The sequence below is a fragment of the Elaeis guineensis genome, chromosome 2 (genome assembly GCF_000442705.2).
Source record: "Elaeis guineensis isolate ETL-2024a chromosome 2, EG11, whole genome shotgun sequence".
Taxonomy (NCBI): domain Eukaryota; kingdom Viridiplantae; phylum Streptophyta; class Magnoliopsida; order Arecales; family Arecaceae; genus Elaeis; species Elaeis guineensis.
In genome coordinates, this window is record NC_025994.2 from 9,832,947 (window position 1) to 9,854,017 (window position 21,071).

A 21,071-nucleotide genomic window follows, 5' to 3' on the forward strand; every position below is an offset into this window, starting at 1 on the left:
AACCTCTTTCTTCCCCCTTATACATCTCACTCTAATCCCTAATTAACTACCAATGACAAGCCCTTGATTAGAGTCAATATTTGAGTTTTGTGTAGAGAGTTTTACCACCGTTTTGGTCATAAAGCACTCATTGGCAGCGAAGTATGGTCGTTAAACCATCTGCTCTTCTTTTTTTCTAATTCTTGGGCCATCACCACCACCAAATTTAAGCCAGCGAGCTATTGGATTTCAAAAAACAAGGCCTCCCCCTTTTTTGTTCTTCTCTTCTTCCCATCCAACTGACCACCATCATCAAGAGCTGTTACTGTAACCATCAGTCATCGTCATTGCCGCTATTGTAGCTGTCCAAGGTTCGCACTACTGTTAGGGGTCACCGCCATGGGGGATGATCGGCTAAGAGCTCTCCTCCCTTCCCTTGTTTCTCCATGAAGAAGAACACTAGAGAGCGATGTTGACTCTTTCTTTTCTCTCTCTTCTTCACTTTCTCTCTCTATTTGATCTCATCCTCTCTTTAGATATCTTATAGATCAATGGAGGGTCCAAATATATAGATAAAACTAGATTGACTGGATGACCCTAGGAGAGATCTTAGATTTATAATATTCAAATATTTTTTCATAATTTTTTCACTATCCATGATCGTTTGTGATTTTCGTATTTTGTTATGATTATATAAAGGAGCAATTATCAATGGAAGAAGGTATCAAACGGAACACCTTATCGACAAGTTCATAAATCGAGGAGTATATTGGTGTTTGTTGTGCACGCATCTAAGATTAATAAAGATGAGCATCTCTTTACATGATCACTTGTATATATATATTTTTTTAATATTATGTGCAGTGAATTTTGGTTTGTGCTGGATGATTATCATTGGTGTGTGATTATTGATACAAATATATAAGCATATGATTCTTTATTGTATACATATATCAAACATTGGTTGTTGGAATAAGACATCAGTTGCTTTGAAATTGAGCAAAAAATATAATACAAAATTATTTAATAGTTTATTGATTGGGTAAGAGGATTTGGACTAACTATAATTTGGATGCCAATCATGAGCTGGGTCATGACATCCTGTATTGTCAAATATGGGCTAAATCATAATAAGACCTTGATTTGCCACCATAGATCAAAGTGCAAATATCTTAATTTACCATCATAAATGAAAGTATGGATATCTTGATTTGCCATCATGAGCCAATATGCGGAATCTTAGTTTGCCACTATAGGCCAAAGGGCGAATCTTTTTAATTTACCACCATGAGCTGAAGCACAAATATTATGTTTGCCACCACAAGCTGAAATATAGATTATGGTTTGCTAATCATGGGCCGAAATATGACCATGATTAGTCCAAAATTGAAAATAACTGTTAATTGATTTGGATGATATTAATAAGATGCAGATAATAAGTCTTATGAAATTATTCATAATATTAATAATGAATTTTGAAAAGACACGATAGTGTTATATGCCTATATAATTGCTAAATTATATTAGATGCTTGACATGAGATTTCATAATTATATTTTTTATTGATTATTTTTAAATTATATTATTATATTGATGTTAATATTTATTTATTTATACTGAACTATCAAAGCTCTAAAAGCTCATATCATCTTTTTCTTTTCTCCTTTCAAAGTTACAGGACACATCATTTTATATATTTTACATAATCTCTGGGGCTTGCTCTAGGATTCATATGACTGTATCATATAGTCGACCTAGATGACTGGTTCAGGGCATGACAACTATACTATTTGATTCGACTGTTGGTAAAATATTTAGCTATCTATCCTTATTGACATTCTTAATCCAACCCATCGTAGAAATCAATTTGTTAATTATTACATGCTAATACTATGAATGGGAAAATATGAATATATTTGGTTGAGAAAAAAATAGACGGTAAAATGGGAATAAAATGGACGATTCCATTTCGATCATTTGATTGAAAAAAATCTTATTTTTATTTCATTTTTAAAAGTAAATAGAAATATCCTAATCCCCTAAGTCTAATTAATACTCTCCTAAATGATTTAATTTTACATTGATATTAATTTTAATTTTAATTTTAATTATAATTAAATATGTTGGAGGTTAAGACCATTTCAATTTTTATTTCAATTCATGCTGATTGCGAACCCTAAAATACTTACCGCACCACTCAATAAACAATATTCCCAACCGTCGACACGCGGAGTAGGACTAATGGATGCCGTGGCTTCCATGTTCCCTTCCTGTTATCCCATCAACCATCCCCCTCCCTCCCTCACAGCCTGCCAGCTCAACCATGCTGTAGCAAATGGTCCTATCAACCGTGTTAGCCATCTTATCCGTGTGATACCATATTCGCATCACAAGTTCCATACTTTCGTTTTTTTTTTTTTTTTTTTATTAAGACATACTTTTAACCTTCAGAGTATTTGTACCTTACGATTTTTCCTTTTAAAAAAATTCAGCCGCGAATACCATCCTCCATCGGATAACCCAAAAAAATAAAACTTAAAAAAGCCTGTGTAAGAGAAAAAGACACAGCAAAGAGCGAGAAGCCCCAAAAATCACACAAAAAGACACCCGAAAAGCCGGCATAAAAAACCCCACGCCTTTCCCCACGCTCTGCGGTCGTTGCCGGAGAGTAAGAAGCCAGCACTCTCTCTCCCTTCTCAGAAGAAGAGACTGAGGAAATAAACCAAAAAAAAAAAATGCCATCGCTCTATCTGCTCCTCCTCTTCCTCGCCGCCCTCCGCCCTTCTGCCACCGCCGCCACCGGCGAAGGAACGGCGGCGGAGCACCGCGCCCTGGTCGAACTCAAGGCGGCGATCGGCAACCCCACCGGCTCCCTCGCCGGCTGGGACGCCGCTGCCGACCACTGCCGTTCCTGGGCCGGCGTCGCCTGCGACGCCGCCGGCCGCGTCGTCTCCCTCGACATCTCCAACCTCAACCTCTCCGGCCCCATCCCGCCGGAGCTCTCCCTTCTCTCCGGCCTCCGCTACCTCAATCTCTCCAATAATGTCTTCAATGGCACATTCCCCTCCGATCTCTCCCGCCTCAAGAACCTCCGCGCTCTCGATCTGTACAACAACAACCTCACCGACGTCCTTCCCGTCGTGGTCGCGGACCTCCCGGTCCTCCGCCACCTCCACCTCGGCGGCAACTTCTTCTCCGGCGCCATCCCGCCAGAGTACGGCCGGTGGGAGCATATTGAATACCTGGCCATCTCCGGCAATGAGCTCAGCGGCCCCATCCCGCCGGAGCTCGGCAACCTCACCACCCTTCGCGAGCTCTACATCGGCTACTTCAACAGCTACCAGGGCGGCCTCCCCGCCGCCTTCGGCAACCTCACCTCTCTCGTCCGTCTCGACGCCGCCAACTGCGGCCTCTCCGGAGAGATCCCACCGGAGATGGGCGACCTCCAGAACCTCGACACCCTCTTCCTCCAGGTGAACGGGCTGTCCGGCGAGATCACGCCGGAGCTCGGCAAGCTTTGGGGCCTCAAGTCCATGGATCTCTCGAACAACGCCCTCACTGGCGAGATCCCGCCGACCTTCGCCGACCTCAAGAACCTCACCCTCCTCAACCTCTTCCGCAACAAGCTTCATGGCGCCATCCCAGACTTCGTCGGCGATCTCCCAGAGCTGGAGGTGCTCCAGCTCTGGGAGAATAACTTCACCGGCGAGATACCCCGCCGGCTCGGCACCAACGGCCGCCTCCAGCTCCTCGACCTCTCTTCCAACAAGCTCACCGGCTCCCTCCCGCCGGATCTCTGCTCCGGCGACAAGCTGGAAACCCTGATCGCCCTCGGGAACTTCCTCTTCGGATCCATCCCGGAATCCCTCGGCCGGTGTAAATCCCTCACCCGAATCCGATTGGGGGAGAACTACCTCACTGGATCGATCCCCAGTGGCCTCTTCAGCTTGCGCAAGCTCGCCCAGGTCGAGCTCCAGGACAACCTCCTCAACGGCAGCTTCCCGGCGAAGGCCAGCTCGCCGACGCTCGGCCAGATAAGCCTCTCTAACAACCGCCTCTCCGGCGCTCTCCCCTCGTCCATCGGCAACTTCCCCGGCCTCCAGAAGCTCCTCCTCAACCAGAACCAGTTCTCCGGCTGCATCCCACCGGAGATCGGGAGGCTGCAGCAGCTCTCCAAGATGGACTTCAGCGGCAACCGCTTCTCCTGCCCGATCCCTCCAGAGATCAGCAAGTGCAGGCTCGTAACTTTCATCGATCTCAGCCGGAACAATTTATCCGGCGAGATCCCGGTGGAGATTACCGAAATGAGGATCTTGAATTACCTCAACTTGTCAAGAAACCATCTTGAAGGGGAGATTCCGACATCCATTTCCACAATGCAGAGCCTGACGGCCGTCGACTTCTCCTACAACAACCTCTCCGGCCTCGTCCCCGGCACCGGCCAGTTCAGCTATTTCAATGAGACATCCTTCATCGGCAACCCCGACCTCTGCGGCCCCTATCTTGGGCCTTGCCGACCGGGAATTCCCGATGACTCGCATCCGTCTCATTCAAAAGGTCCCCTCTCTGCTTCCCTGAAGCTCTTGCTTGTCATTGGCCTTCTCTTCTGTTCCATTGCCTTCGCCATTGCCGCCATTATCAAAGCTCGGTCTTTGAAGAAGGCCAGCGAAGCTCGAGCATGGAAGTTCACAGCTTTCCAGCGGCTCGACTTCGCCTGCGACGATGTCTTGGATTGTCTCAAGGAAGAGAACATCATTGGGAAAGGAGGGGCTGGAATTGTATACAAGGGTGTTATGCCCAATGGTGAAGAGGTGGCGGTAAAGAGGCTTCCGGCGATGAGCCGGGGATCATCCCATGACCATGGGTTCTCTGCGGAGATCCAAACGCTTGGGAGGATCCGGCACCGGCACATTGTGAGACTGCTGGGCTTTTGTTCTAACCATGAGACGAATCTTTTGGTTTACGAGTATATGCCCAATGGGAGCCTTGGAGAGGTTCTCCATGGGAAGAAAGGAGGGCATTTGCAATGGGATACAAGGTATAAGATTGCTGTGGAAGCGGCCAAGGGCCTGTGCTATCTCCACCATGATTGCTCGCCTTTGATCCTCCACCGCGATGTGAAGTCCAACAACATCCTCTTGGATTCCAATTTTGAAGCCCATGTTGCCGATTTTGGGCTCGCCAAGTTCCTGCAGGACTCTGGTACTTCTGAATGCATGTCGGCAATCGCCGGTTCTTATGGATACATTGCTCCAGGTATTCATTTCATCCTTTATGTTTAGTTTTCTAGTTAAAACTGCACGGTTTTCGTTTGATTTGGGTGAGAGATTCACATTAGTGATTACTTTGTTAATGGAAGTTTTTAGCATGCTCCAACTCCTCTACCTTGGATCATTGAGTAGGTTTTAGTGAGGATAAGATGGCTTCTAGAAAACCAGCTTGAAAAAGTAGACTCTCCCCTTTTTGTTTCTGTTCTAGTTCTGTTAAATGTTATTACTAATTTGGCCTTTGAAGCTAGGAAAAGTTAACTAAGACTCGTTCTTAGTAGACCATTAACTAATTCATGAGGAATTTTAGGCATATTCTTCATTCTTTCTCCATATCAGTCATTCTGATTACTTTACAGCAAATAAAGCATGCGCTATACCAAACTATTTTAAAAGAGTTTATTGTTTGCTTCTGTTTTCTTCGGCTCCTGTAATGGTACACTAATCCGGCCTTTAGTTGGTTAGACTTAAATTGAGAAATTCAAATGCAAGATTTTACCTTGTTTTCTGGCTATGCGGTAGATCAATTAAGTAGACATTGGGCTATCTGAAAGCATCCCAAAAAAGAGTTTGTTGTCTCACTTCATTCCTGTTCTGCTGCTATTTACAGTAATTAGTAAAAATTTGAGATGCTTATCTCTGCTTGTTAATTGACATGAGGTGTAAGCTTTCTATTCTGTGCTGATTTTTAAATATCTTGCCATGTGTGGATACACAGAATATGCCTACACTCTAAAGGTGGATGAAAAGAGCGACGTTTACAGCTTTGGAGTGGTGCTCCTAGAACTGGTAAGCGGAAAGAAGCCTGTTGGGGAATTTGGGGATGGTGTGGACATTGTGCAGTGGATGAGAAAGATGACGGATTCTAACAAGCAGGCAGTGACTAATATCCTGGATCCGAGGCTTTCATCAGTTCCGCTTCATGACGTGATGCATGTGTTCTACGTGGCAATGCTGTGCGTGGAGGAACAGAGTGTGGAGCGCCCAACAATGAGGGAAGTCGTTCAGATCCTCTCCGAGCTTCCAAGACCAACACCAAAACCAGGAGAGGAGGACTCTTCAAACAATGAAGAATCTGGAGCACCAGCACCAGTGCCCTCAGCAGAAACACCTAGCAAGGAAACTAAAGAGCAGCAGCAGCAACCAGCTCGACAGTCGCCACCACCTGATCTCCTCAGCATTTGAAGTTTTAGGCTTAAAGTTGGCATGAGGTTCCTTTCTTGCTTTCTTTTGACTTATCCGTGTCCCTTGGTTAGGATTAAGTTGTCAGAATTCATGTACAGCTGAATTGGATGGGTTTTGCTTAGTTTACTTTTTCTCTTCGAGTACCGCTGCTGCTGCTGCTGCTGCTGTTCAATCTCTTGAGTCTGGTATTCTCCATTGTAAACATCAAAGCTGGTGGTTTCAGTCTTCTTTTTTTTCTTTTGGTTTTTCATCTCCGTGAACAGGTAAATGAAACGGCAGGAATTATGCGCCTGGACTGATATAAGTTAGTATTGAATTCTGTGTGGTTGGGTCAGTCAACTTAATTGACTGATGAGAACCAGTTGAAGTAGAGATGTAAAGATGAGAGAGAGGGGAGGTCTCAGTTCCCGAGTGTCGGTTCGGTTCAGTTTCTAGCGGCCTGACTACTGATCAGGCTGTCGAGAAGGCAAGGGTGAGTAAATGACATCAGAGTGCAAGTCCCTGCGCTGTCTACAAGTCAACCATTTCTATCTGACACCTTTAAAACTTTCAGTTAAATGTACAAGCTGATGTGCGGCCATAGGATTTGATAGGTCATGAGGAGAAACTTGTGGGAGCTGATGTGGCCAATGGTTGATTTTGATTATCTTATAAAGAAGGTTCTCAGCTGGTTAGTGTTTACCACCCGGTGTCAGAAAAACAAGGATATACGTCTACTGATTGAACTCATTTGTTGGGGTTTTCTTGTGTGGATGCTGTAGAGGTGTTACCCTAGATTTTCACATAAATAATTTAGACAATTAAGCATAACTTCATCACGTTAGAGTCATTTGCCTATATATATGGTGTTTATGATCAGAGTAAACTTGCAGTGGTTTTCTTTGAGGGCGACTAGGCTTCCATATCTGTCAAGCACGAAAACATAGGATAATACGTAGTGGAGACGATCACGTGTTCTGCGGTCTCTCCGAGTGTATCGGGATGTTAAAATTTAATAATAGAATAAATATAGAGTTTACAAGATGACTCTATTTTTTATCACTATTTTTCTCCAAGTGACCTTTGGGATAGGTTGGAACTCGGGCATCTGGGACCGCGTTGCCTACTCACCCCCCTTCATGGCACACCTGGGTGCCAGCAAACAATACGTACAATAAATACAACATCTCTCTCTCTCGCTCTCTCTCACGCACGCACACGCCCCCAGGTATTCACTTGTGATTTTTGCACGTACTCTGTTACTTATGCTTATCTTTATGTTCTTTTTTTTTTTTATTCTCTCCTTCAAGGGCTTCTAATATTTTGTTATTTACATTATTTTTAACTTTGCTTCTCAAAATGTTGATCATTGGATGATACGAACGGGGTCATATCTGTGACTTGTGAATTTGTCCTTCCTCAATTTTGACAAGCTTTCTATCATCCAAGATCTAAAACAAAAAATTTGCAGCTGGAGAACATTGAAGCAAGAGGCGATTCAGCATGAATCATACATGATTTGCATCAGACATATATAAGTTAGCAAGCAATAATACCTTGGTGGTGAAAAATTATATTTTGATCAGGAAAGGTTTTTCTTTGTATTTTCATTGATCAAGTAGGGATAAAATATGATGATAGTGAATTTCTGAGGATTTTAGAGAAATTTTGATCCATGATTATCCCTGTTTTAACCAAATTGTCAGGCGATTAGAGATTCCCATAATTTGGTCCGGTAATGTATTCTAGAGATAAGGCAATGCATGATTCTATCTCCTATTCCCATAATAATAGAGCTAAGCTTTATTGTTAGGTCCCTGTCTCCGTACACAGATGTCATTGCATGAAAAACAAGTAGAACCACATAAAGTATGCATGGGTTCGTTCAAAATATATCTAAATATGTGTAAACTACTGGGCCAGGAGGGGCTCTTTCTATCCATCCGATAAATTATCTTTTTTTTTCATGTCGGAACAAAAATTTATTATTTAATTATATGATAAAAAATTATACAAAAATAATTTTTTTATTTATAGAAAGAAATGAATTTTTTTTTTTTATGATGAGAATTTGTAGTGTAGTGTATGCAAGTGGAAACATTAAAATGCCGTGTCTTATCTCCTAAACATCAAACGGCAGCCAGATCGGGTGTTAAATTTCTGCTTTCTTCCCCCTTTCCCGGCCTCGCGGTAATTGGGTTATCTCCACCTTTATAATTGAAGGGAGCGAGGAGACTTATAACATAACCCGCGCACGATCCACTAAGTGACATGCTCTATTCCTGCATAGCCTTCTGTCCCATCTATAATTGAGTGGAGTTGGTGAGCAATAATGGTTTGGTAATAGAGCAGCCTCAAACAAACCAGTCAGCTTTCTACAATGCCAGGTAAAAGGCGAGCCAGAACAAGAGTCGTACATCAAACACTAGTTCTACCATTATAATTCTCAAGCCACGCGTGGCATTATATGATCAGGGAATGTTTATGTTTATAACATTTAAATCATTCGAGCTGCTTTTGTTCCAACATAAAGTAGGCCTAAAATTTAGAGTAAGCCTTACACCTACTAAATAATGTTTTGCAAAGAAAATTATACCGATTTTACAAAAAAAAAAAAATTATACCAATCCAAAAATGAGTTATCATAAATCATTCGTTGGTATAAAAATATGTTTATACCTATTGCTTCAATTTTTTATAAAAAAAAATTATCATTTAAAAATTATATCAAAGAATTGTCTTTATGTCTACTAAAATAGATTGCTCACACTAATCTAGAGTAAGTACACCCATAAAAATTCAAGGAAAAAATATCCTTCAACATCCTCAAGATCAATCTAAGATCGGTCCATAGAATTTCGCTTGAGTGTTCCGCAACGAAGAACACCATCTAGTCTACCATCCCATTAAGAAGACCATCCAATTTACCACCTTATTAGCTTCTCGATACATATGCCTGGTGCTGAAATCTGTAAGAGGTCCCCTTATTAGCAGACTCCCAAATATCTTACAACAGGGGAGGATGAATAGTCCTCGGAGATTGGCTCCGAATCCAACTAATCATTATAGCTGAATTCCCCTTAAGGAGGATGGACTGAGCTCCTAACTCGCATCTAGCATACTCGATGCCCTCCCAAGCCGCCCATAGCTCTACTCTTGAGACTAAAGTGTCGAATAAGCTGGCAACTCCCATCAACTATGATAAATCTTGAATCAGAATCTTTAATCATAAATATTGCTCCACCCTAATTGCTGTTGTCCAAGACGTTACCATCGAAGACAACCTTAAAGAAACTTGAGGGTGGAGACTTCCCAAAAATGTAAATCATTCTAGGTGTTATAGAAGCTGATAAGAAGCCCCATGTGTCCCAAACTATTAAAGTCTCTCCAATAATACTAAGTCTCTTTAATAGTACTATCCTCTTCGCTTGACGCCTTGCTCTTTCCAAAATCAACTTGGAAGACCATCTGCTATCCCCCAAAAAGTGTTTTTTATTATTCAAAAGTAGATCTAAATTGGCATAACTCATAATAAAACTAAGATGAAGTAGGCCGAATAATATTCACCTGGATCCATTTTTATATCCAGATATATTTGATATATATAAAAATTTGAACATCCAACTAAAATTCATATTCGGATTCATATTCATCAAAGAGAAATAGATATAGATAGCAACTTCCGTTCCATATTTGATTATCCGATTCTATTTGTAAGCTTAATTTTATATGCTCATTATAAATTTTTAATTAAAAAATATACAATCATATTTATATGCTATTAATTTAATTTACCATCCATTTAGTAATATACTTGATTCTATGGTTATAAAGTTAAATTAGTCGATTTATATCCATATTTTTTTATATCCAATTTTTATCCATATCTATTTAAAAAAAATATGAATATATATTTCTACATCCAATTAATATCTACATCCATATATTTATCCATCAAAGATAAAACTATTTTTATAAATATAATTATCATTATTATCTTTTATTTCGGAATCCAAGTTAATCTGAAAAGAAATAACTTAAAGAGCAAATACTTATCCAAGGGGAAAACTCCTCCCAGGGGGTTGCCTCTCGCTCTCCCCAGCATCTCGCACCAGTATCACCAATTCTCACCTGCAAAATGGCACGTGGACGAAAGCATGTGATTCCTACAGATATATTTATTCTAAATTCATTTTATTTATTTTTTTTTGAAAAAAAGCTGGTGTGGCTGACTTGATTCCCTATAGCATTATTCCTCCCCCAAAAAGCCTACCTTCAACCCTTCTCAAAGCACCGCTGCTTTCTGAAACGGAGCTCCGTGGCCTCAGAAGCTAGCAAAGTGTCTGATGTAGTAGGGTCAGCTAGGATATACCTTTTCCCACAACCTACTTGGATTTTTATCTCAGCTAGTCTTGGCAGTATCTTGGTAGTGTGACAGCCTACGTGAATGCATGCACATAAATTACAGTATACTTGCTAATCATGCGTCAACTCGGTCAAGCCCTCGAGAGGGAACGATTCCATTATCTGGCTCCTGAACTTGGAGTGGTGGACATAAGATGCTGATTCCACGACAGGTGGCCCCCAGCATCTTGTTTAAAAGCCCGGTCCCGCTGCCACCGAAAACCAGGGGCCAGACACACTAGTTAAAATCTTTCCAACAGAGCTCACCCAAATAAAAATAGAACCCACTTGGTCTCACAAATTATTGCCACATTTCTTTCTTGTAGCTCTTTGTTGTTGGTGCCTTCCCCCCCACCATCTGGAGAAATTAAATAGCACTGATAGATAGACGCTCCCACACGGCCACGCAAGGACCACCATGTGAAGTCGCAGTTTAGATCCCTTTCAATGCACTCCATTTGTGCTTCCTTCTATATACTGGAGTGGGAACCAAAGAGTTTCTTATATTGTGTTTTGAATAGCCCTATAAAGCTAGACCAAGTTTGTCTGATTAGGGAACGAGCCGAGCTTAAATTGAAGCTATTTGCATAAAAAAAGCCAAGTTTACATACTATAAATTTTATTTTATTTATTTTATTTTGAGTGCGATAGGAGGCTGAGAAAGCAGCCACCTCTTCATTAATCAGTAAAGATCGAGCTTAGGTACTATAACTTTGCAACAAATAATCATAATAATAATAATAAAAGATCAACTAGGCTTGATAAGAAGCTTGTCTGAGCTTATTTCACTTGGTAAATGAGCCGAACTTAAACAACTCTTGCCAAGCTTGACCCAAGCTGAAAAAACTAGTTTCGAGCATTGGACTAAACCCAATCTCTCCAACGTGGCTCTGCTCCTTTGCAACCTGATATTAGATAAACTTTTAGCATTGCCTAGCATTCTGATTCATGATTTTGAGAGAATTTAGGTGACAATATTTGATAACATACAACCCAGACTATACACATCCTTAATGGCTGGTATGTTTCTTTAGGTACGTGATGGTTTGTATATTTGTACTCTCTTTTCAACTCAAACTATGATGTTATGTGGCTTTTAGGTGATAATATTTTCTTTTATGCTATAGTATTATTTATATAACGAGCTTGGTTTCTGCATTGTTATTGTTTTTGTATATTTTTCATAATTTATCCAAAAGTGTTTTGGATCTGTATGTTTTATTCTATTTTATGACATTGTTTACATTTTACAAGTTACGTGCTGCTAAATAATACTTGTTTATTACAAATTGGAAATATGGGAAGAAATGGATGTCAAGTTTTGGTTCTTCTACAAGTTACATAGCATAATTTATTTTAACTTTTTTTGTTGCTTTTACCTCAAAGAAATCGATAAACTTGGAAGTTTGTTTTTCAATTTATATACATAGTAGCATGATATTTTTTTATCTTGTACTATGTTGTCTCTAGTATGTTATCATTGTTTGATGAATTTGAATGAAATAAGGGGATCGTGGTGCTATTACATTATGTATTATTTGTAGCGTGCTTTTATTATGGTACCAAAAGTTATGAGAAAAATACAGATGATTTTTTATTTTTTTATTTTTTTCTACATATTTATAATTTTAATTTAATTTTATATAAATAATTAATAGTTAATATATTTATTACATCATTTAACATCAAGAATCGACTCGGGTTGATCCCATGGTTCAATCGATGATCCGTGACCAGGTCCTATTGGGGAAATGACCCACCAACCAGATCAGCCATTCCCATGAGGAGTACTCGAAGTGACTTGGCGAAGCCACACTAGATGCGGGCTTGAGATCTTGATCTCGTGTCCATTTCAAATCGCCAGCTCCATCGATCGCCCAAATGAAACCTATGGATTGGCGGGAAGATTTTCCTCCACACGAGCGGTCAGAATGTAACCTAATGACATAGAGAATCAAGATTAATAAACTTTTAAATTCTGGTTAATAACCTTTGGGCTCAAACATCCATATAAAAATGGATAGAATGGGACCTTCAGATAAAGACAAGCTAAGTCAGCTAAGTAAGAAAAAGAAAAGGAAAGGAGAGGTCTACTCTACGTGGCTCTCTCTTTCTCTCTCATTTCTATTATTTTCAAACTCCAACTAAGCTAAGTATCAGAGAATTCTCTATCAAAATACCTTTATTAAGTATCAACTTTTCTTGTTGGTCCACATCAATACCTTCTAGAGCCTTGCGACAACAGATTCTTTTTTTGATTTGATGAACAGTTTGGATTTTAAAACATTGATTGATAATTTATTTTTCACTCATCATAAAGTTTCCTAAAATTAATGCTTGCTAAATGAATTCAGATGTGGTTTCCCTTTTCTTTGAAAATTATAGATAGTATGTTCTTTGATGGAGATGGTATGTTGTTTGGCCCACCATCCACAAGGAGTATTGGTGCAATATTTCATCTAGGGCTACTAATTAAACATAATCCGTTGGTCGGGCCTCCCATATATTGTTTTTATCATGTCCAACTTAATAAGTAAAGCGCTTTGTGTTACCTCTCACATCCCTTGATCTATTTTTTTTTACGAGTCATCGGGATAAAATAGGTAATAGAACAAGAAATTATTAGATAAACTTATTCTATTATAGATAAAATCTTTGATAGATTTTTATTAGCTCTTTTTTATCTCACAATTAATCATGATCAATCGAAATTAATAACTAATCAAGAATCAACTGATATGTGAATATTTTATTGACTTTGCTTATGGTAGAATGAGACGGATGGCTCCTTCATAAACCACCTACCCACCGATAAATGGTGCACAAAAATCCGGCTTGGCATTCATTTAGGTACGTCAAGTTGTCCTTCAATAAAACCACCTACCAAACCTTCAGGTGGATAACAAATTGATATCAATTTAGTGAGGAGACAATGTTCCCTGTATTTATATGCATAGCACCAACCCATTCAAGTGTGTCTAATTGATCAACCCTAAATGATTGAACAGATGGTGGGACATGCAATTGTTCCTGTTATGTCATGTTCCATCACACATCATATGTTAGTGAGCCCCACCTGACAGGACTGGGGACAAGTTAGATAGCTAGAAGAAGAAAGTTGAATGCCAAGAGTCTTGAAGAGGCCATACCAATCTGTGAACACAAAACCAGCAAAGATCCCATCCATGAAACCAATGTGGTACCAATATAATGGTGGGGAATACAATGAGATGTCACAACTATTTCATAAAAGAAAATAGTTTAGAAAGTTGGTCTTTATTAGGAATTTCAGAATTAGGTGTGGGAATGGACTGGCCTACGTTGGGACGGGTCAGCTTGATATCAATTTGCAAGTCTAGACCGTATCTAAACCAGCTTTGTTTATTGAGTTAATGTCTCCTTAATCTAAGCCTCATAACAAAGTGATCCTCAAATTTTGATCAAGCTCATGTACCGTCCTAGCCCATTCGATGTTCTCAAGGAGGTAAAATCAATAACAAGAATGTGGCAAACTATTCCCAAAAAATAAAATTTTAAATTTATTATATATATATATATATATATAGAAAGCATATCAAGTGAAAGTAGTGACTTAAGATGAGAGGATATAATAATAATCTTTGGATCCATATCAACGATTTAGATGAATGCCGCATGCGTAAAAAAACTAAAAAAAGGAAGGAATGGATAAACCCTATAAGTATTTGGACAGTTTGGATAATCGTATTCTCATATCAACCGTTGATGTGGATCTAAAGGTTATTATTATGTTCTCTCACCTCTCACATTAAGCCACTCTTCTCACTTGATATATATATATATATATATATATATATATATATATATATAATTTTAAGAATGAGTTTGGATGATTAAATTGAAAATCCGATGAGATTCATGGTTGAGCCAGTACAACAAATAAAATCATAAAATTATAGACTAGCCTAAGCTTATATTTATAACTATCTGGGAATAGCTTTGTAGTGAGTCGGCTCAAATTCTATAGAAAGAAAAAAATCCACTCCAAAATTTTTTATAGATATTTATAAAAATATGTTTAGTTCAATTTGTAATCTTGTAATTTTGCCGATTGTACTGGTCCAATTCATAAATTTTATAGAATTTTTGATTCAATCGTCTAAATAAACTCTAAATCGATTCAAAATTTTTAACAAGTTGGTTGAAAATTCTTACATGCCCCGACCAAGGCTGCAAATGGGTCGGGTTGATCCGTGATCCACCCTGACCCAACCCGACCCAATTAGACCCAACCCGAACCCATTTAAAAGACCCTTAGAGCCGGGTCGGATTCAAAAATTGGATCCATTCTTTTTTCTGGATCGGGTTTAGATTTTTTGAATTTGGACTCGACCCGATCTGTAGAGATTTTTGGATTAATTTGGATCTTAAGATACATGACCCGATCCGGACCCAAACATAGGACTCGAATCCAGTTAGAGTGACTCACCCAAATAGGGGTTTAGGCTTGGACCAAAATTTTTCAAGCCCTTCGGTCTTCTCATCCGATTCTCAAACTAAAAATCTCTAAAACTAAAAATTTTTCAAACCCTTCAGTTCTTTTATTCTGACTGTTATAACATCTGTAACAATCTGAGGAGAAAAGATTGAATGGATTCCTGATAATTTAAATGAAAGACATCTCGATTACTTCTTCTGGCTTTTTACTGGATTCAATTTTTTAAACCTTCTAGTTTATGTTTTCTGTGTCATGAGATATAAAAGCAAGAGAACTTCTTGAATTCTAATTCATTTTGTTGACTTTAAAAAATTTCAGAATATGCTCTAATGTGCATAGATGTTGTGTCATTCACAGTATATGCAATCTCATTTTTAATCATGTATAAGTATTCCTCTTGTATGTATGATGTTTTAGATTGGAACAATTATATCATTATATAAAATTTATTTATTTTTTTACTCTTCTTCTTTTATGTGGACTTTTGAAATCTTAACTCTTCTCAAAAATCATTTGTTTTCCTCTGCTATCCAATACAATTAATTATTAGAAATTACAATTAGAGAATTGAAGAAAAAAAAATTTCATTAATGATAGGTTTCAAATAAATTAAATCCGTAATCCGATCCCATCCGAACCGGATCCTCGTTTCATGAATTGAGGTCGGGTTATATATGAATCCGATCCGATCCGAAGAATCCAATGAGCCAATAAATTTGACCATGAATCCGACTCGATTCGATCTATTTTTTATCGAAATAGGTATAGGTTCAATATCAAGATCTGATCAAAAAATTATATTAAATCAAAATCACTTGGGATCTGATTCGATTCGATCTATTTACAGGCCTAGCCCCGATATATAAAATGAATATATCGAGACACAAAGCACAAACGGAGATAGTCAGGTAATTTTAGGTCAGAATGAAGATTGTATCACGGGACCATAACCATAAATGAGCGTCCCAGAGGGGAGGGACCATATGCATTGCATTACCTAAATTGCAGGGTACTCTACCCTCAGGAATCAATCACATGGTGGACCTCTGCATCATCCACCCTTCATTCTTGATCAGAGGGCCATAATTAAGAGCACGTGGTGCACCCCTGTTTCCCGCGAGTGAGGCTACAGTGGTATGTCCCAGCGATCCACCTACCCAAGTCGAGGCATTTCAATGAGAGAGAGGTGGGGCGATGTACACGTGGACGGCCATGGAGGAGCGAGATTCGGCAATCACATGGCTGGCAATTTAATCCCACCACTTTCCGCTCTTTGAAAAGCGTCAAGATCTTGGTCAACCCGACACATCATTTAAGATCGTATCTCCTCGACCGGCTTAGGCGTATTAATTACCAAAAGCTAAGGACCGGCCGTACTCAAAGGGACCCATTCCACGTGGCAGACATCTGGACCTCATTATTTCGGTACGGTTTTGTTTCGCGGTCTCTTTACTTTTAAACTTTTTTTGGAGAATTTTGTTCTACCGTTGGCCCATGACTCTGCACGTGAGATGCACACGAGTGGAGGTGGGGAGGCAAAGGGAGATGGCGCTTGTGCTGGAAATGATCACATCTTGCAAAAAGTTGGTGGCTTGATCAGATGGAGTGCCTGACACGTGAGTTTACAACAGAGGAAGGCCGGAAAAGGGACTCAGTGTGGGGTGGTTTGGATGGTGTGGCTGCGGCACGGGAAAAAGCCATCCACTTTCACTATTTAATCATGATTTCACAAGAGGATGAGTGCTACCACTAAGCTATTACCTAGTTTATAGCAAATTATTGAAGTAATAGATGTTAAAGTCGGGGAATAAAATCAACACTAATTACAATGTGATGTTTCAATGGCCATGATATCAAGAGAATTGATTGGTTTAAAAATTCTTCAAACTTAAGCATCAATTGAGCCAACCTAAGGTCTCAGCTCATCTTGATATGGTGATATTTCAATTCATCAAACAATATATGACGAAGTTTATGTTGATATCACATGTCCATGATATAGTCAATTATATTATTGTTAACTCTCTTTGGATGGAAATCATCTGATATGTCATATCACTTTTTAAGGGAAAATACCAAGTGGCACTTCACTTGCAGATGAGTTTGACGTTTTGAAGTTCACATCCATAAATATAGTGCATATTTGTCCAAAAAAGTGCTTCGCTGGTGTCAATATAATCATAATTTTTAGATGAAATTACTTTCATGATGTCAATCGTCAAGTTAGCCTTTCAACATATCTCAAATCACCTAAAATGGAGCTAAAATGAATAAGATATGGATGATGTCGTGGAAGTATCAATACCAAGGAAATCTAGATATTTACAACAATTCCAATTCATGCTCCATTAGTTTAATAATTTTTTACTTTTTTTTTAGCCAAACTTTTCATATTCCTTTCTGTAGAAACTTACGTTAGATGATTTGCGCATTTTATAGGACTTAGACAACTATTTTCTACTATTTATTTGATAGTTTTTTTTTAAACTTTTTTTAAATAAAGGATATCCTAAGAGAATTAGTTTCTGACTCTAGGAGATATTAGAAAAAGATTATTGACTTTAGGAGATATCTTCTACGAATAACCGACCTATGTACTCAATTTTCATCACAAAAATTGTTAGATCTTATTTTTAGATTCTTTTTAATCTCCTATGTGGTCTGAGGTTACTTAAGATTCCCTAATTGGATGATGCAGAGAGAAGACTTTGGTAAATGGCCAAGGTTCATTTATTTCCAAGATGCAAGGCTGAAAATCCAACAGAAAAAGAAGGTATGAGACTTTTTTTGGTTAGCTTCTAATTTGATGATTTTCTCTCATAGTTCTATTTTCAAGTTCTTTTCTTTATAATTTTTGTTTTTAGTTCCTTCTTTCTTCTATTCAAAATTTTGCTCCCGATTTGTACTTTTCATTGCGCCACTTTGATCTTATGCATGCTAAGATATCCCATAGGGATTCATTATCTATATCAGATTTGATATGAAAGCAAGTTCGCCCACACTTAAGATTTTAATTTTTGCTTAGATTCCTAATCTGTTCGGACCTTGTGATGCATGAATGCTTATTTTTGTTGGATTTGGTTTGTAATCAATTTTAAATTTCTTACTTGTAATATAGTACAAGAAAAGTTACAATATAATAATTTAATTTTTAATATTACCATCATGATATTAAAATTATTATAATATTATTTTTACTATAAATATCAAGTAATTATTGTAACATGTAATATTATTATACATTATACAATAAAAGAAAAGAGTAATATATAGTCGGCCATTTGTTAGCAAATAGTTCATCTCCAAGGCTACGTACCTTTTTCAACATTACATGACCAAATAGTCATGGATACGTTTGCGATTGTCAATGATAGGCGACCAAAACAAAAATCTCAATTGCACTTATGACTCGTACTATAGCAATTAGAATTGTAAGCAAGCAAATGACCACTTAGAGCTATAGCAATTAGAATTGCAAGCAAGCAAATGACCACTTAGAGCAATTTAGTGAAATTTACAACAAAGAAAGGCTGGCCAACAATAGTCAAAGGCATCAATATCCTGTGGTCATAGTCCAACATTGATAATATAATGGGCATGTAGGATTTGCATTTTATGCTTTTGCCTACATACGCCAACAGGCCAACCATTTCAATGATGCCAACCATGCCACAAAATCAGTATATCTTAAGCTGCAAAACCCTAAAGAGAGTGGAATTCGATGTCAGATCTCAAATGCAACCATGACATCTTCTGCGATTAATCCTTTTTTTTTTTTTGAATGAACTATTGCTAAAACTATATAGGAGAGAAATGCATGTAATGAAAAGAAAAAACAAGTTGCATAAAAAAGTAGAACCGCCAAATTATGCACTTTATCCAGATGTAAAGGTTGATGCTAAATTTTTCCAATGAACATTTTACTATTGAATGTGATCTTGGCCCAAATATCAAGTCAGTTTACCCTTTTCCTGTTCCGGACTCTGGGAGGGCTTTTAGCAACTCCAATAAAGCTAGGCTCTTTGCACTATCTAACAAGAGGGGAGGCAAACACACAGGGCCGAGAGCCCATCTAAAATCCAACACAACTGGGAAAAGACAACACACAGCGGACAACCTCCGCCCTCAACATGTCCCAACTTCAAGTGTAAAAAGTAACAACAAATGGAGAAGGGAACGTGCACAAGTATACCTGCAAAGAAAACTGTGACCACTGGAGGCCAGCCTGCCTATAGTAGAAACCATCTCAGCTTTTTTGGGACTCATGATTCCCTTAGAAAGAAATAGCTCCACCAATCATCCAAGATGCCATGGAGCCCATGTAGATATCAGCATATCATTTCTTTTGTTTTTTGCGCTCTCTCATGGTGTCAGAATATTACTGTTGGGGTGGAAACACTGGATGCTGTGTTTGATTTGATCAGTGAAGCTTTTCTTCTTCCATGTATGTTTTGGTGGTGCAGAGGACAGATATAAGACTCATTCCTCGGTCTCATACGAGGATACAGACAAAAATTCACACTCCACAGAGCTAAAGTGGTCTTTGTGCCAAAGCCCACCACTGTCTTTGGATGCGCAGAAAAACAGAGCATGGGCTCTTTTGCCTTCCTTTCCTCTTGGCCTTTTGGAAGACTTGTTACACCATGGGTACCATCAGATTGACTGCAACAAACTCCGTGCTTGGACTACCCAAGTCATGTTTGAAATAAGTGATGAACTAATATCAAAGCAATCGAAAGCAAAGAGGGGACATTGCTGGAGTCCTTTGGATCCATACAGGTGCCTATCCTCAAGGCCCACAGGTTCAAAAGATGGGGCTCTGGCAGTTGAAGTACTGTGGCCCAGTGAAGTGTCCTCTTTCTAGTCCCAATTACTAGAAGTCAATGCCACCATTGCCTTAATGATATCTGTTCTTCAATGGCTTAATCAAATGTCAGTGACCAAGTTCTTATCTTATGTGTCATACCTCATAATGTAGGCCCTTCGCTTGGTGTTACCTCTCTCTTTAACTAACGGTTTTCAAGATTAAATAGGCATTCGAACTAGTAAAGATATACCATGATGATAGCATCGCATGTAGCTTTCTTAGTCCATAACTCATCAACGATCGTAATTGACACAGTTTATAGTGATTACATACTTATTGAATCAATCATCTAGTTTTAAAAGTGAGTCCACATTAAGTCGGCTGACACTATCAGATGATTACTTTCTTGAAGCCCTAAGGTTAGTTAAAGTCATTTCATGGAGTCATCTTACCCTGACATTTGGAACAGGTATGGTAGTTCTATAGGTTAAAAGCATATCCCTCAAGATTCAATAGCTTTCTTTAAAAGAAAACAGCAGCCAGCTCCCCTCTAAATGTCGTATATCCTGGCCAAACGACTTGGATCGAACAACTAAATGACAGTCGTGATCCTATCAAGACCATTTCTAGTATCTCGTCCCCATCCATTTCGACGATGCCTTCAAGCATAAAGCCTCTTTTCTTTTACCTTTTAGCAGATTCCTGATAATTGGTACTACTAGATCTTGAGCTACTCTTCAGTTTTAAAATTTCAAACCGACCATAGACTTGAGCTTCAAATTTTCACTTTCAGATTTCAGTAGTTTTGCTCCACTGCAAACCACAGACGAGCATTTGATTGGCGCCGTCAATAATCAAAATCAAAATAGATTGAAACAGAAATCGACAATATCGACAATATGCTCCAATATGTTTAGCTCGTGACAAAAATCAGAATCAAAATAAAAATAATAATAAAATTTAAATATTAAAA

General features: G+C 38.8%; 1 protein-coding gene across 1 annotated transcript; it reads left to right on the forward strand.

Annotated features, from left to right (window-relative positions):
* Positions 1-2,606: 2,606 nt before the first annotated feature.
* LOC105060997 (uncharacterized) lies at positions 2,607-6,722 on the forward strand. The gene is made up of 2 exons (XM_010944907.4): positions 2,607-5,235; positions 5,965-6,722. Exons 1-2 carry the CDS (start codon positions 2,715-2,717, stop codon positions 6,429-6,431), a joined length of 2,988 nt encoding a protein of 995 aa, XP_010943209.3. The 5' UTR covers positions 2,607-2,714; the 3' UTR covers positions 6,432-6,722.
* The last annotated feature ends 14,349 nt before the right edge of the window (positions 6,723-21,071 follow it).